We start from the raw sequence: 14,757 nt of genomic DNA, 5'->3' as shown, positions 1-14,757 counted from the left end.
AAACATGCTCCAAACGGGCACAACAGCTGAAGTGAGCTTTCAGTCAGCAGAGTCTGCAACGTCCAAAGGGAGGCATCTAGCAGCTCATTTTATTTAGACGTTTAGCCCCTGGAGAAGAAACACACTGGGGAATTGGAAACGAGCTGCATTTTATATGTGGCCTAAGGAAAAAATAAGTAGATCCCTTAGTCAGCACTTGGGGCCTGATTCACCATGGCCTAGCGCCTTGTGCAAAGTAGGTATAAAATGTTCCCACATCAGAATGATGGTGTTCACACCCGCTTTGCAGTAGGATAAGGATCGCACAAGTTGCAGGGCAATGGAGAATCAGGGCCTTTGAATCTCCTTCTAATTCCAGTCACTTAGCAAGGTAACCGGTGCAGGAGTGTGGTTAGACTCTGTACTCTGCTGCAGATCATGGGCTGGCCCAGGCTATCGGTGGGTTAGGAGCCTCTCGATTGCATCAGGGCTTCTGCTGAGATAGTGCTGGGAACACAGAGCTCCAGTGTTGTGGGGATTGGCTCCCAGACTGTCAGGCCCTTCGCCCAGCGCTCCTGCTCTATCTGAGGAGTAGCCCTGGTAATGGGCTCCTGCCTTTAACCCTTAGCTGCTACACTTGACTGTTAAACTCCTCAAAAGAGCTGATCTCCTATAGGAACATCAACGCTTCAGGTAGCAACACGGCTGCTGTGAGAAGGGAGGAGAACTGGAAGTGCTTTTTGCCCCATGTTATCTGGTATTTTCTCCAGCACTGAAGAGGTTAATTGATCTGCCAAAGCGAGCATGGACTGTAGGCAACTTCCTCTATTAACTGTCTGAAAATGAGTGCAGGAAACTACGAAGAGGCCTGGTGCTTCCTTCACAGGGTGCAAAGCAGGAGCAACACCTTTGCAACAAGAGGAGTTACCCCAAAGTGAGAGCAGAACTAAGCCCTGTATTGTGTTTATGGATCCAGCTTACATTCCTTGTGCTAACCACTTGTGATCATTAAGGATCCCTGGGTACTTTTCATGTTAGTGAGCCAGCCATGCAATAACAGCCACGAGAGTCAGTGCCAGATGCGTATGGTGTTGAGGCCAAATTCCAGTTGGGTTAATTACATTCTGCCTTTTGTGCCTAAATTCCACCTACAATTTCAACTGAGCAGTGTAATCTTTGCTTCTTCTAGAAAGTCGAACAGCTGCTACATTCCACCCCAGAGATGGCTGCATTTTTAGGGGGGAGCAAGTGTTCCCTATCTGTTTGGGATCCCTCAGGAGGAAAGGCTTTATGAAACACCCAGTAATCATTAATAAAGTGATAAAAGCCAAGACATTCAGATCTTAGGGTTGTGTCTCCCTCTGTGCTTGGGCAGCACCAAGGTCTTTGCTCACTGAATGTGAATAACTGAGTGGTTTTGGCTTTTGTGAAACTAAATCCAGAAGCTCCATTTTATCTTTTAAACCAGTACTTGGTTTGGTTTTTAAATGACAGCCATGTGTCAACTTCTCAACTGAAGTAGACAAGAGACATAAATAAAGGGCTGTAACAGACAACTTGGGGGGAAAAATATAATCGCTTCAGCATGTGTAAGTTAGGGCAAGATCACAAAGACTGGATATATTTACTACAGATGGCCAAGCCTATGGAGTGGATTGGTAATGTAAATCTTCCTCACCAGCTAATCTGCTCCCATGTCCATATCTGGGGGAAAGTTTAGCAGTGATGTTAAAACAGGGGTTCAAAAATGGCATGAAGAGCCCAGATTAGGTTAAAGAATCTCCCAAAAATCTGGGCCTGAGAAATTAAGACCAAAATAAACTTAATTGCTCAAAGAACTAAGGGCTACATCATGACCTGATTTTCCATGCCGGAGAAAAAGGGGTACAGCACTTCTCCATCAGCAGCTAGTCCAGCAGGCTTGGGCAGTTCTGGGTCCATTCAGTGGAGGACCGTGGTACATACACACATGCTAGCCAGTTCCATACAATATTCTGCTCTATAGAAGTGGAAAGCTGTGTGTATCTTACCATGAGCAGGGCGCTTGCCCAGAATTCTTCTCACCCTAAACCTTCAAAGGTTTTTAGGGGCCAAACTCTCATTGATTTCACGGGGAGTTAACAGCCTAAATTCCTCTGAGGAGCTGAGCGCTCCTTACTCCCCTGCACAGGTTACCCACCTCACAAGTGGCCGTGCAGGGCGGGACATAGCCTCCTCAGAGCAGCTGTGATCTATCCTATGCAGGGAGAGGGCAGGATAGGGTGCCCCTTGTTCAGTGCTCACGGCAAAGCCACGATTTAGAATTAAGGCAGCCCTTTAACACTAGACTGGTCACCACTCGCCAGGAGGAATGGGCTAGATAGGGCGAACAGGGCTCTTCTTTCACTAATAGCTATGGTTCAATGATGGAGCTGGAATATCATGATGTACAAAGATACATGGTAAAGTCATAACATCAACCTGGTAACAATTACATAGACACTACCTACATTAGCAGTGGCAGGTTCCTGCAGGCCTCTTTGGTTCACTAGTGATTACTAGGCGATCTGCAGTACTAAAAGACAGTGATAACCATAGATTTTCAGTGTAAGTGCATCTCCCTGATCATGTAATTGTCTTGCAGTTAGTATCTATATGAGGCCTGACACTGCAGTGGGCTCCATGCAGACACAAGGCTTTAGCCACATGCAACAATTTGCAGGATCAGGGCCTTAAATATAATGTGTGTGGAAATTAGAGGCAGGGCCAAATTTCATGTCAAAACATTTGTCATTTCAACTTGGGCCTACTGGTGTTGTCTTTGTTCAAAATCTTCACATATCACTCCAGTGGGAACATTTAACGGCAAACGTTGAACTCAGTCTGAATGAAAGGACAGAATTCCAGGACGGCGTGGCCCTATTACCCTCCACAAAATACAGTGATGTAGGTTCGAGCTGCTAATCCACGCAGCCTTAGTGATTGCATGATAAAAGTCTGTTACTCTGCTACAGGGACAATACCGGTAGGATTCACCTTAAAGGGATTCAATAACAGGGTCCAACGGGGTGGATAAAACAGTTGTCTCAGTGTAAACGGGCTACAATGCTTGATTACGATCGTTTGGGTTCACACTGAAAAACTGATTGGCCAGATCTGAGGTCAGGAAAAAATGTTCCCTCTGAGTTTATTGGTAAGGACCTTCCTGTGGGTTTGCCTTCCTGGACATCATCTGCTAAAATCTGGTGGGTGGGTTCCAAATGCTTAGTCCACTGCAATAGGAGCAATTATCTTCCTCAGAGTAGCTGACGTCAGCTGTCCTCAGAGTTATCCAGTGGGAGGAATGATACATTTTGTCAACAAAGTTCCTTCCTTTCACCAGACTTGGAGGGTGGAGGGGGGGTGAGGAACAGAATCTGGATGTGGGAGAACCTCCCCAGTCTTGGATCTCCTGCATAGCAATGGAACAATAATGCTGTTCAGGAGCTCGGCGCCAAACTATACTAGTTTGCCATTGCACACTGACAAATTGTATCCGGTGGCTTGGGGATTCTGACAGCAGGTCACATGGTGTCCTGTGACTGAAAAGACTGCCAGCAGAGGCACCAGTACAGCTCAGGAGCTGAATAGGTCTCCCTGTGCTGCTGTTCAGGGTAGCTAAGGGGTTCTGGGAAGCAGAGGGAAGGCACGGAACTGTATATCTGGGTTTTTAGAGCCTAAAGGGTGTCATGAGAATAAGTGATGCTTACATTGCTTCCTGGTCAAGGAAATCTTCATGATGATGTAGCTCAGAGTGACTAGAAAAAAGCCTTCATCCAAAACCCTCAAACTTTAGATCTAAACTTTGAGGTTATCTCTGCTTACAAGAAGTCAGAACTTGTCTGTCCCTAGGCAGATGTAGGTAATTTACTTCATGTCGGTATTTAACAGAACTATTTTGAGGTTATTAGACAGGGGTGACCCTTTTCCTTGGGAGAGGCAAGTCTCCTCTCTTGGCAACCCTCTCTAGGCTAGAGAAACACCACCCCCTCCATACAGGTCTGACATATTCTCTGCATTCCACTCCTTGCCATTCCCACTTCCAACTGACAGTGGGTCATAAATGGGGTTTCTTCTGCTCCTGCCCCAGTCTCAGCTGGGTCAACACTGGGATGGAACTGGCACTTCAGAGACAGCCTGTTTCTGCCAAGGGCCGAAGAGCGCAGAAGGCAAATGCCGCCACATCCATTCCTGGGGTACCTCTGTTGATATCAATGGCTGTCACACCAGGTCAGAATTTGTCCCATGGAGATCCGTGGCAGCCATTTTTATGTTTGTTCTTTAGGGCTGACCATAACTGAACCCTCCTGCCTTTGCTTCTCTCCACCATTCCTGGCATACTCCTGAACGGGGGCCATAAGAACCAAGTCACTCTAAAAAGAAATGTATAATGCTACTATGGGGCTCATTTGTGCCATTAAGACACAGCCTCAGGTTGGGGATTCCTCCTTGACACTCGGAGGCAGTGCATCTGCTACAACATACTCCCCCCTGCATGGCTAGCTAGCTCCACTGGCCTATGCATAGTGGGCCCTGGCACAGGCCAGCTATGACGCCACCCCACCCCTGTCCCTTTAAGAGTGTCTCGATCTCCAGAGGCCACAATAGGAGCTGCTCTTGTGCCATGCTGCTGTGTAGGGAAGAGAGCCCTTCCCTTCCCTTCCCTTCCCTTTCAGAGCAGCAGGGCCCATCTGGCCTATTGTGCCTTTCACCTGAGGATCTTGTAGAGCACTTTGCAAATACGTTTAAACTGTGCCAGCCTGCCTGGCGGTAGTTACGTATGTAAGAGTCCATTTTACAGCCTAGGAAATTATGGCTCAACTTGGCCTGGGTTGTGCGCTGACAGAGCTGGGAACAGAACCCAGGAGTCTTGACTCGCACCCGCAACCCCCGAGTGTAACCACTAGAATGGCTCTCATCTAATCATGTGATCTGCAGTTCCCCCAGTCAGATTTTTTTTATCCCGCCCTAGAGCTGAAAGGCACATAGAAGGTCTGACTGAGTATCACATTCTCATTATTTATTTAAAGTACATTTTAATTCCTTCTCATTCTTAGCACGGATCATCATCTCTATTGGACTGTGGAATTGTCTCCCTACAGCACGCAGTGGGTCCCCCACCACCTGGGACATTTACAATTAGACTGCATAAATCTCTGGAGAAAAATACCACAGGAACAATCTTGCATTGACACCCAAAAAGAATGAACTAGCTTTTTCTCCCTCTAATTTCTGAGAGTCACATATTTGGGTGTATTTCAAAGAAGTAGGACACTAGGACCCAGGACTCCTGAGTTCTAGTCTTAGCTCTGCCCATCACACCCTGCATGACCATGGGCAAGGAACATCCCTGTTCGGTGCCTCAGTTTCCCCTTCTGTAAAATGAGGCAATTGACACGGTATCCCCCGTTGTAAAATGTGTTGAGATCTTCACATGAAAAGCACCTAATAAGGGCAAAATATTCAGTATACATTATTTTAAAGATGCCCCTTGTCCCTCTAGCCAGTCCAAGTAAAGGCAGGGAAGAGTGACAAAAGAAGGGTGGGAGGAAGAGAAGGTTCTTGTTACAAATTCAACCATCACTAAGTCCTTGCTGCTGCAAGTTCTGCCTGTCACCTGGCACCATCTTGCAGGTAGCCAGTTCAAGAGTCTCTACAGGCAGGGTGAGAGCCGGGTGGCTCAGCTCTGCTCTGCTGTTCAGGCATGAAAACAATCACTCTTGTCTAAAAAGAATCCTCTGAGAAATATCCCATAAAATAAAGGCAACCAATAAAGGGCTGGAGGGTGGGGACTTGAAAGGAAAGGAAAGGAGGCTAAGGGGGGTTGGAACTGATGTCAGGAAGCCAGGGCGACCCCTGCCAGAGACAGATCCAGTCTATATTGTCCTTGGGGTTGCATAACAGTGTTGTTTGTAAATCAAGGGCTAAATCTCTCCACTGAAAGCCCTGGGTCCAACTCCCAGCTGCGGCTTATGTAATGCAGTCAATGAAGTTAGATCAGACCCAGCGCTCTCCCATGTTGGTGTGTGGGGTTTTTTCCCCTTCCCTCCTGTAGTCATTATTAGGGTCTGCAGGCCACCCGCCCTGTGCTTAGTGAACAGGGAAAGAAGCCATAGGGGGTGAATGGGGGGGGAGGCTTGGCAGATGGCAGCTGACCACTTCTCCGAGCCATTGTTCTCAGGCTGCTCCACTGCCAGCTCCCCAGAGGGAATTCGCGTGGCTCTGGGTTTAACTAGCAGAGCCCTTCCAATGCTGATGCTTCTCCCTTCCTTGCTCCCCTGGCCCTCCCTAATGCCGCAAAAGCACTTGCATGTCCCTGTCACACATGCTTCTTTCTCCTTGAAGACTAACTGCTGGAGATTCAGGCTGCTGACTTTGAGTCCAATGTACTTTTTTTTTGGCACAAATGCCTGGACAGCTACGTATTGCACCTGCATATATGCACCATCCCATGCCCCACACACTGAAAGTGCCCCTCCCACCTCCTCTATGGCATAGCTGCAAAGTAATAACCACAGCAGAAGTCAGTGCTCCAACCCCGCTGAGAATGGCATAGCCACTGGCCTCTCCATCTGCGCTGTCAAGACACCCTGTCATTACCAAATGAGCCAGATTCACCCCTGCATCTGCAGGAGCAGCTGCGCCTTGGAGGACTTTGGCAGTACCATTGCCACCATCACCAGGCAATTGCATTCAGAGAGGTCTGCTTCAAAATCCAGCTAGGATGCCATATGAGCTCTGTTAGCAGAGGGCACTTACGGGAGGTGTTCAATTATTTTGGCTGCCCCCCCCCCCATGCACTCTAGGGGTAGCATCAGCTGGTTCCAGATCTCCAGCTGGAGAAGGGGGGGATTTGGGCAGTGAATGCAGTGTGCCTTCATTCCTGGTGGATGTTCTGTGCCGATATAGAACGCCTTGTGCTGCTGGAACCTAAGGATTAAATCCCGGCCAGTGGCTTATTCATGGCAGCAGAGTCTTTGCAGGAGACAAAGTACAGGGCCAAATTCTCCTCTCAGTGAATGCAATGCAACTCCATCAACGTCAACAAAATTATCTCAGTGTCATGAAGAGGAGAATTTGGCATATATACAGCACCATCCACCCTAAGATCTCAAAGCACTTTACAAACACAAACAGTCATATTCTATAGTCATTAATCAACAGTTTTGCTCCATTAAGATGACCTAAATTGTTTAATCCCCCATAATTATGATGCAGAGGAAACTCTTGTTACCCCCTGTCATGGAGAGGTGTGCCTGTGCAGGGTAATTTGGGGGAGAAGCTATTTCCTTAGATTGCATCATCTCTCTCATGTCATTTTTTTCCTCTGAGGTGCTTCTCCTCCTAGCAACACAGTTTACTGCAAACAGGGAGGGCCAAACCTCAAACTGTTTGGAGCAAGCCTGGGTTCAGAACAGATGCTTCCCCAATTATCTGAGGCATTTAAGACTCTAAGACAAGGCAGAAGATCTCATGGGGAAGACTTCCCTGCAAAAAGTCCTTTCCTTAGACTTCTACTTCTTAGATCAGCTGGAACCTGATAGTACTGGATCAACCAAAATAAGTGGAAGGGGGAAGAATGAACTGTTTCTTGGAACCCCCCAAAAGACAAGGCTTAGATCTACTAAATATCTATAGCATGTCCTGCCCCTATTTCCTACTCCTGTCCTGCCACTTCCAAAATTCTGCTTGTGCATCTTTTCTTGCCTTCAAATATGTGCTTGTGACAAAACCCCATGTGCAATGAATGGGCTATAAGGGAGGTTGTAACCAGACACAAGTGTTTGAAAAATGCAAGGGGGGTGGTTAAGGTGGTACTGGTACAAGGGGGGGCTGAGTTAAGAGTAGTGGGTTGACAACTTGGCTGAATAGCATGGACGATGTCCTAATGGTGAAAGCCATTAAGGCATTAGAATTGTCGCCCAAGGACTAACATATGGAATTCAAAATTAAGCTTGAAAAGTTTGCCGATTCTGCCCCCTCTTCTTTCATAGAATCATAGAAGATTAAGGTTGGAAGAGACCTCAGGAGGTTATCTAGTCCAACCCCTGCTCAAAGCAGGACCAACACCAACTAAATCATCCCAGCCAGGGCTTTGTCAAGCCGGGCCTTAAAAACCTCTAAGGATGGAGATTCCACCACCTCCCTAGGTAATCCATTCCAGTGCTTCACCACCCTCCTAGTGAAATAGTGTTTCCAAATATCCAACCTAAACCTCCCCCACTGCAACTTGAGATGGAGCTCGGCTTGTTCTGTCATCTGCCACCACTGAGAACAGCCGAGCTCCATCCTCTTTGGAACACCCCTTCAGGTAGTTAAAGGCTGCTATCAAATCCCCCCTCACGTTTCTCTTCTGCAGACTAAACAAGCCCAGTTCCCTCAGCCTCTCCTCGTAAGTCATGTGCCCCAGCCCCCTGATCATTTTTGTTGCCCTCTGCTGGAATCTCTCCAATTTGTCCACATCCTTTCTGTAGTGGGGGGCCCAAAACTGGATGCAATACTCCAGATGTGGCCTCACCAGTGCCGAATAGAGGGGAATAATCACTTCCCTTGATCTGCTGGCAATGCTCCTACTAATACAGCCCAATATGCCGTTAGCCTTCTTGGCAACAAGGGCACACTGCTGACTCATATCCAGCTTCTCATCCACTGTAATCCTCAGGTCCTTTTCTGCAGAACTGCTGCTTAGCCAGTCGGTTCCCAGCCTGTAGCGGTTCAGTTCAGCTTTCCCCTTTATTCTGGTATAGTCACTGATAAGCAGAGTTAGCAGTGAAGGAATGTGGCTGAAGAGCTATGATTCTTAACCACATCATGCTTCACTGTACTCGATATTTGCAAAATGTGCTTCAGGAAACCCTTACATGTCACAGGCTTGCAAAATCCTGAATCGTACAGGTTAGGGCAGCCCACAGTGTGACCAACAGAGTTCTACAATGTGCGCACACACCCTGTATTCAAAACAAGGGGTCATCCCAGAATGCAATGCTCCACCTTGACTTGAGTAGCCAGGCCACTTGGAGCACTGTATGCTGGGAACTATAGTCGCCTGGAGATACCCTTCCCTACTGAAGATAGGAGTAGCAAAATCTGCTCCATTCTATGCAAATTAGGCCTGGCCTTTGGACTCATGGCACAATTCTGAGCCAAGTTTGGTCATCTCTGGTACACACCAGGCTGGCACTGCTCAGACACTAGTGCAACAACACAACTGGTACGGCAGGACGGCGTGAGCAAGTTGATAGCCACATGCATACCCAGTCACCTGGAGTCCTGACAACTCTGAACCTGTCTTAAATTGGGCTTAAAACCAAGCAGTTCCTGAGCAGGAGCTGAATTCTGCTCAAAGAAGTGACATGGCAACACAAATCAGCTGTGGCTAAATGAACTAATAAGACATGGCAAGGTGTAAATTAGTGTGTATGAATTCACACCTAGTGTGTCGAGAGAGGGCCGTCAGCACAGACAGGCTGAATTTACACCCCACCCTTCCTACCCTCGCAGTGGGGTCTGGTTGCTGTGGAATGAAATGTTAGGTTGGAGAAATATATACATGTGTGTGTATATATATATATATATATATATAATGACTCTATTGATGAGAGCAATAAGAGATTTATTATTATTCTCTCTTACATGCATATGATTTATTATTTTACAGAGCCCCTCAAGTGTGTCTGGCATGTTATGGTCAATTATAATATGAGAGATACCTGCCCTATATTGTACATGCTGTAGGGTATTTAATTAATCACCTAGCAATTAAATAGCACATCTTGTATTCACAGTTCTTTACAACTATTCACTGATTAATCCTCAGACATTTAAACAGATGTGTACTGTAGTGTTCCCATTTTACAGATGGGGACTGTGAGTCATGGAGAGAGGTTAAATGAGTTGTCCAAGGTTCCAGAGGCAGTTGCTAGTGGAACTGGGATTAGCAAGTGGGACTTCCTAATTCCCATTATTTAACCATGGTGCCTTCCATGTCACAGGATCCCAAAGCCATTAACTGTATAGAGATCACCTCACCCACCACTGAAAGTCAGCCACCTCTCGTGTGGAACACGGTAGCTGTTTAACAGCTGACAGGGACATCACATGACAGTTGGGGAGAGAAAGTAAGGGAACAATTCATCTCCAGTTAAAAGATTGTCAATAAGATCCTTCCTTTTATCATTGCATTTAAAGAAATAAAACATAATTTTTATTTTCTGTACATAACTCTAGGTATGTTTTTAAAGAAACCTCAAAGAGGTTCTAGCCTTCAGGATAGGGGTTGAGACAGAAATTAACACACAGTATCAATAACATTATTACCCTCTTTCTTCACTCTACTATTTTGATATGTCACTTGGTTAATTATTAATTGCTGGGGACAGTCTGATGGGAAGCAGCAATTGGATTCCCTTCGTTTCTCTGAGGCTGTAAACTGACTAGGTAATACTCGAATTGGGTGTTTTTTTTCTGTGGTTCTATTATCTTATCACTTTCTTCAGTGATTGCTATCGTTTTGTTCTTCTTCCTCTCTTCCAAAACTTATTGAAGCCCTAACAAAACACAATGGGCCTGATTCCCCTCTTATTTTCACTGGTGTAAATCAGAGTAGTTCTCTTGATGCCTGTGAAGCTATGTGGGTGTACATGACAGGGGAACAGGATCTATTGAGCATAATATGTAGCTACCATTTCCAGTTGTTTTTCTAGCAACCTGTATTCAACAGGAGAAGAAGCATGGTCCAGAAGTTAGGCTGCTGACCTGGGATGTCCAGTTTCAGTCCCTTGCTCTGTTATTGACTTCCTACATGGCCTTGCTCAAGTCTCTCTGCCTTCCTATGTTTCAGTTCTCCCTGTATAGAGTGGAACATGGGTGCTGTGAGGGTGAATACACCAAAGATTGTGAGGTGCTCAGATAACATGGTAATGGCCATATATGCATCATAGAGAAATTTAGTTCAGATGACCTATTCCCATAGAAGGGAGCAGATTGCACTCATCTGAACTGGAAATGATAGCCATTCCATACGCTGTTACCCCTTTTGGTGCACAGGAGTCTATGATGGACACACAGGTCTATGGAGGGTGATATTGCTTTGATCAGCCTTCACTGGCATAATAAACATCATCTGAACTTTAAAGAAAATATAATTAGAGTCAAGTTTGACCCCCACAGACCAGATACTGAGACCCGCCAAATCCTGGGAAAGTTCCATCCTGAAGCTGAGGTCTAGTGATAGTCAGTCCTCTGGAAATCAGCAAAGGCAAGGAGGCTTGGGTTGGTTTGGTGCTCAATCTGTGTAAATCTCAACAGTTTCTCTTTGTAGACAGCCGCAGGAACCTGCCTCTGCTTCCACTCTATGGTGGGGGCTCCTCCAGGCCTCCCATGTTTGGCTTTGAGTTTCACATTGAAACAGGCTTCCAAACTCCAACCAGAACTGGGTGGGAGAGGCCCAATTTGGTTCCATTCTTTCCAGGGACATTCTGAGCGGGTGGCATCCTTACCCCTCCTCCTCCCTATGGACCCATGGGATGCTTCGGTCTGCTTCTGCCCCCTGGTGGCATCAGTCTCACTTTCTGCCATGGGTTTCATCTGGGGCATTATTACCAGAGTTGCAAAATTCCAACTGAATATAAATTAAAGTGTTGTTTATCTTCCCTTATGCCATAAAAAGAGTCCCCCTCTCTCTGCCCCTCTTCCCATTCATCTCCCAGCCCTCTCATGTTCTAGCTCTAATCCAACCCCCACAGCTCTGTCTCTCTCTTCCGATCCCTCTCCTTTCTCAGGGCCCCATTCTCCCATTGGCCTCTGTTCCTTCCCTCACCCCATCTCTAACATTCCCTCCTTCCTCATCACCCATCTGACCCTTGCTCTCTCTGTTGGAGTTTTTTCTTTTCCCTACTGGAGTGACTCCTGTTCAGACTGATTCATTTGTCCTGGGCTTTACATTCTTTTCTTTCTCTCTCTCCCTCCATCCCTGTTTCCCGCTCTCTCCATACAAACAGGGAAAGAGAGCTCCTTGGGAGAGGCTGAGTTACAGCCAAGCTCTGACCCTGCGGGAATGGACGGCAGCTACCTCAGTGTGAAGGAGGCCGGGGTGAAGGTGCCCCAAGACAGGGCCAGCACTGACCTCCCCAGCCCCATGGACAAGGCCGACTCGGAGAGCAACAAGGGCAAGAAGAGGAGGAACCGCACCACCTTCACCAGCTACCAGCTGGAGGAGCTGGAGAAAGTCTTCCAGAAGACCCACTACCCAGACGTCTATGCCAGGGAGCAACTAGCCATGAGGACCGATCTCACTGAGGCCCGAGTACAGGTAATGGGGGAAGCTTTGGGGTGGATGGGGGCAGTGGGGTCTTCAGTGTGTGAACCAAGAACCTTCCAGGCAGCAAGATAATGAGTTTTAAAATTCACTGAGGCTTGTTAGATCTGGAATATGGCTCTGTATTACAATGTTACATCTTAGCTGAGGTTGCCTAGAACCTCACCTCTAATTCCACTTAAACTTACAGCCTACAGGGCTGTACCCAAAGTCCATGCCACAGACTCATGCTCTTCTCTTAGGCCATGGGAAGGAACAGACAAAGATGCAGGGGACCTTATTCCTGCCTGATGTTAGTGCAGACTTCTTTGCTTTGGATTAGTATCCTCTGACGTTCACAGAGGAGAATGCTGTTCCTTGAGCTAATGGAACATTTTGGTAAGCAACAAGGCAGCAGGTAGTCTCAGTGATAGTTACTCCAACAAAGCTCTCATGTAAATTATTTTGCTCCAAAAGAATCAGATGGGGACACCGGCTCACTAGCCAGGGTGGCGCCAACCTTTCTCATGCTACATCCCATTGCCAGCAAGGTGGGGGAGGCAGAGGTCATCATGACCTGCCATGCCAGGGAGTCAAAACAGAGAATGCAGAGACACAATTGAAATGGGTTTTGCTGCCTGGTTGGCCGAGCAGGCTCAGGGACAATGCAGGAAGCCTATTGTTTTGGGGCAAAAAGGTATGGCTGCCACCTCCAAAAGAACAGGAGAGTCCAACAACAGCCCCGGGCTGCAAAGCTGCCAGGTCTCACACAATTGTAAGCTGAGGCTTCATCAGTGCTTGCATAGAAGAGATCCCAGGAAGTGGCTATTTCTTGGGGACATATCGCAAATGCTGATGGTTTCTCCTGGAAGTCAGGGTACAATCTCAGGTTTACTGATCACACACGGCACAGACTGACTTGTTTTGCTTAGGAATGGCAATGCTATGTCAGTGGTAGTGGGATGGGGGAATCTCCTTCTCATGCTCATCCCAGAGAGTCTGGTTTATGCATTTTAGATTCTCCAGGAGCACTCAAGGGGGTGTAGAGGAGAGGATTTGGTACCTGATCTTCCATGGCCTTGCATGTTTCATTATTGTTTACACCTGTGCAAAGTGAGTGATAGTATTGTACACTTTGCCCTAGTAGTGGCAATGACAACACAGAGTACAAGGCTGCAGTGAGTCTGGCGCTGTGCGTGTTTGAGTGAATGAATATTCCCCTCTAGAGTCTGGCCCATAGACATGTTAGGGGGCCTGCCATTGCTGTTAACTAATGGAGCACTACCTCACCTCTACAGTGACAGAAGCTTGTATTTTGGAGCCAAAGGACCGGAGTTCTAGGCCTGGCTCATGTGTGAGAGACTTAGCTAATATTTGTGTCTGTTGTCTGCAGACCTGGGTTTTGTTACAATGGAGTGACCAGATTGTTAATCATACGCGCCAAAGCCATCCAGCTTTGCCCTGCTGCTGCCCCTCCACTTAAGACCTGTGCCAGAAAAAGGTGGCCTACAGAACTGAGGGTGACAGAAAATGTCCTGAGAATGGGCAGGGATCTGTGGAGATGGAGCATGTGGCCAAAGTCACTAGATTCCTTTACCTAAGGAAGCTCAAGCTGCAAGAAGCAAGAGAAAACCTAATGTTAGAACATACAGCAAGTTACCTAAGTCCCCACGACAGTATTTTTTTCACCTGCCAAATGGTGGCAACATACTTGAATGGATTTCACCTGCCAGGTGAGCCCCCTTTCCTGGTGGCTACCAATCACCATAGCTCCATTGACTTTGATGAAAGTTTGTTGCCTGAGGCTCTAACCTGTAGTGTGTGAATGCGTGGCTGGCCCATAACCGAACCTGAGACTCCAACAGGGAGCTTTATGGTCCCTAAAGAGCAGATATTGTAATAGGTGAACCAAAAGCCAGACCTTTCTCCTCCCTAGCCTGGCGGGGAGGAGATGAGGTGGTCTGTGCTGTGAATTGCCTCAGTAAAAGCCTGGCCTGGTCCTGGAAGTGCCTTCCCTCTGGCCAAGCTGGTCTCTCTCCAGAACTAAACAGTCCCCAAAGCACTAGGTTATAGCAGTGACAGAGCCCAGACAGACAAGTGATTGCTCTGGTTCTTTCCAAACCTCTCCCCAGCTCACACTTTGCTAGTGAAATACCCGATTGGGAGCCAGGCACCTGGAGAAGAACTCACCCCAGCAGCAGGCCCGGCACAGTGGGCTCTGTCTGCGGAGCTCTGGAATGGAGTGTCTTTGGAAATCATTCCACAGCTTGGCCTCTTTCCAGATGCTGAAGAGGCCACTTTTCTGCCTGCTTCGGATTCTAATCTCCACAGCTGGTGGCTACAGGCAATAAAGCTGAGTTTCCCCTGAGGTGCAGCGTGCTGTTCCTTTTCTCACTCCCTGCCTGCAGATGCCCCTGAACCTTATTTAAAGGAGCCAGCTAGCTGAGATATCGCATGGCCCAAAC

The 14,757-nt window shown here is 47.3% G+C and overlaps 1 protein-coding gene across 1 annotated transcript in view; it reads left to right on the top strand.

Annotated features, from left to right (window-relative positions):
- The window catches only part of ALX4 (ALX homeobox 4), a 63,639-nt gene that overhangs the window by 31,619 nt on the left and 17,263 nt on the right, over positions 1–14,757 (top strand). The window contains exon 2 of the mRNA XM_024214433.3: positions 11,997–12,307. Within this exon, the coding sequence (XP_024070201.1) occupies positions 11,997–12,307 (311 nt within the window). The remainder of the gene's footprint in view (positions 1–11,996; positions 12,308–14,757) is intronic.

Source organism: Terrapene carolina, unplaced genomic scaffold (assembly GCF_002925995.2).
Source record: "Terrapene carolina triunguis isolate 2854851 unplaced genomic scaffold, T_m_triunguis-2.0 Scaffold96, whole genome shotgun sequence".
Lineage (NCBI taxonomy): Eukaryota > Metazoa > Chordata > Testudines > Emydidae > Terrapene > Terrapene triunguis.
The sequence above is the reverse complement of the archived record's forward strand: the minus strand, read 5'-3'. Positions and strand labels throughout refer to the sequence as shown.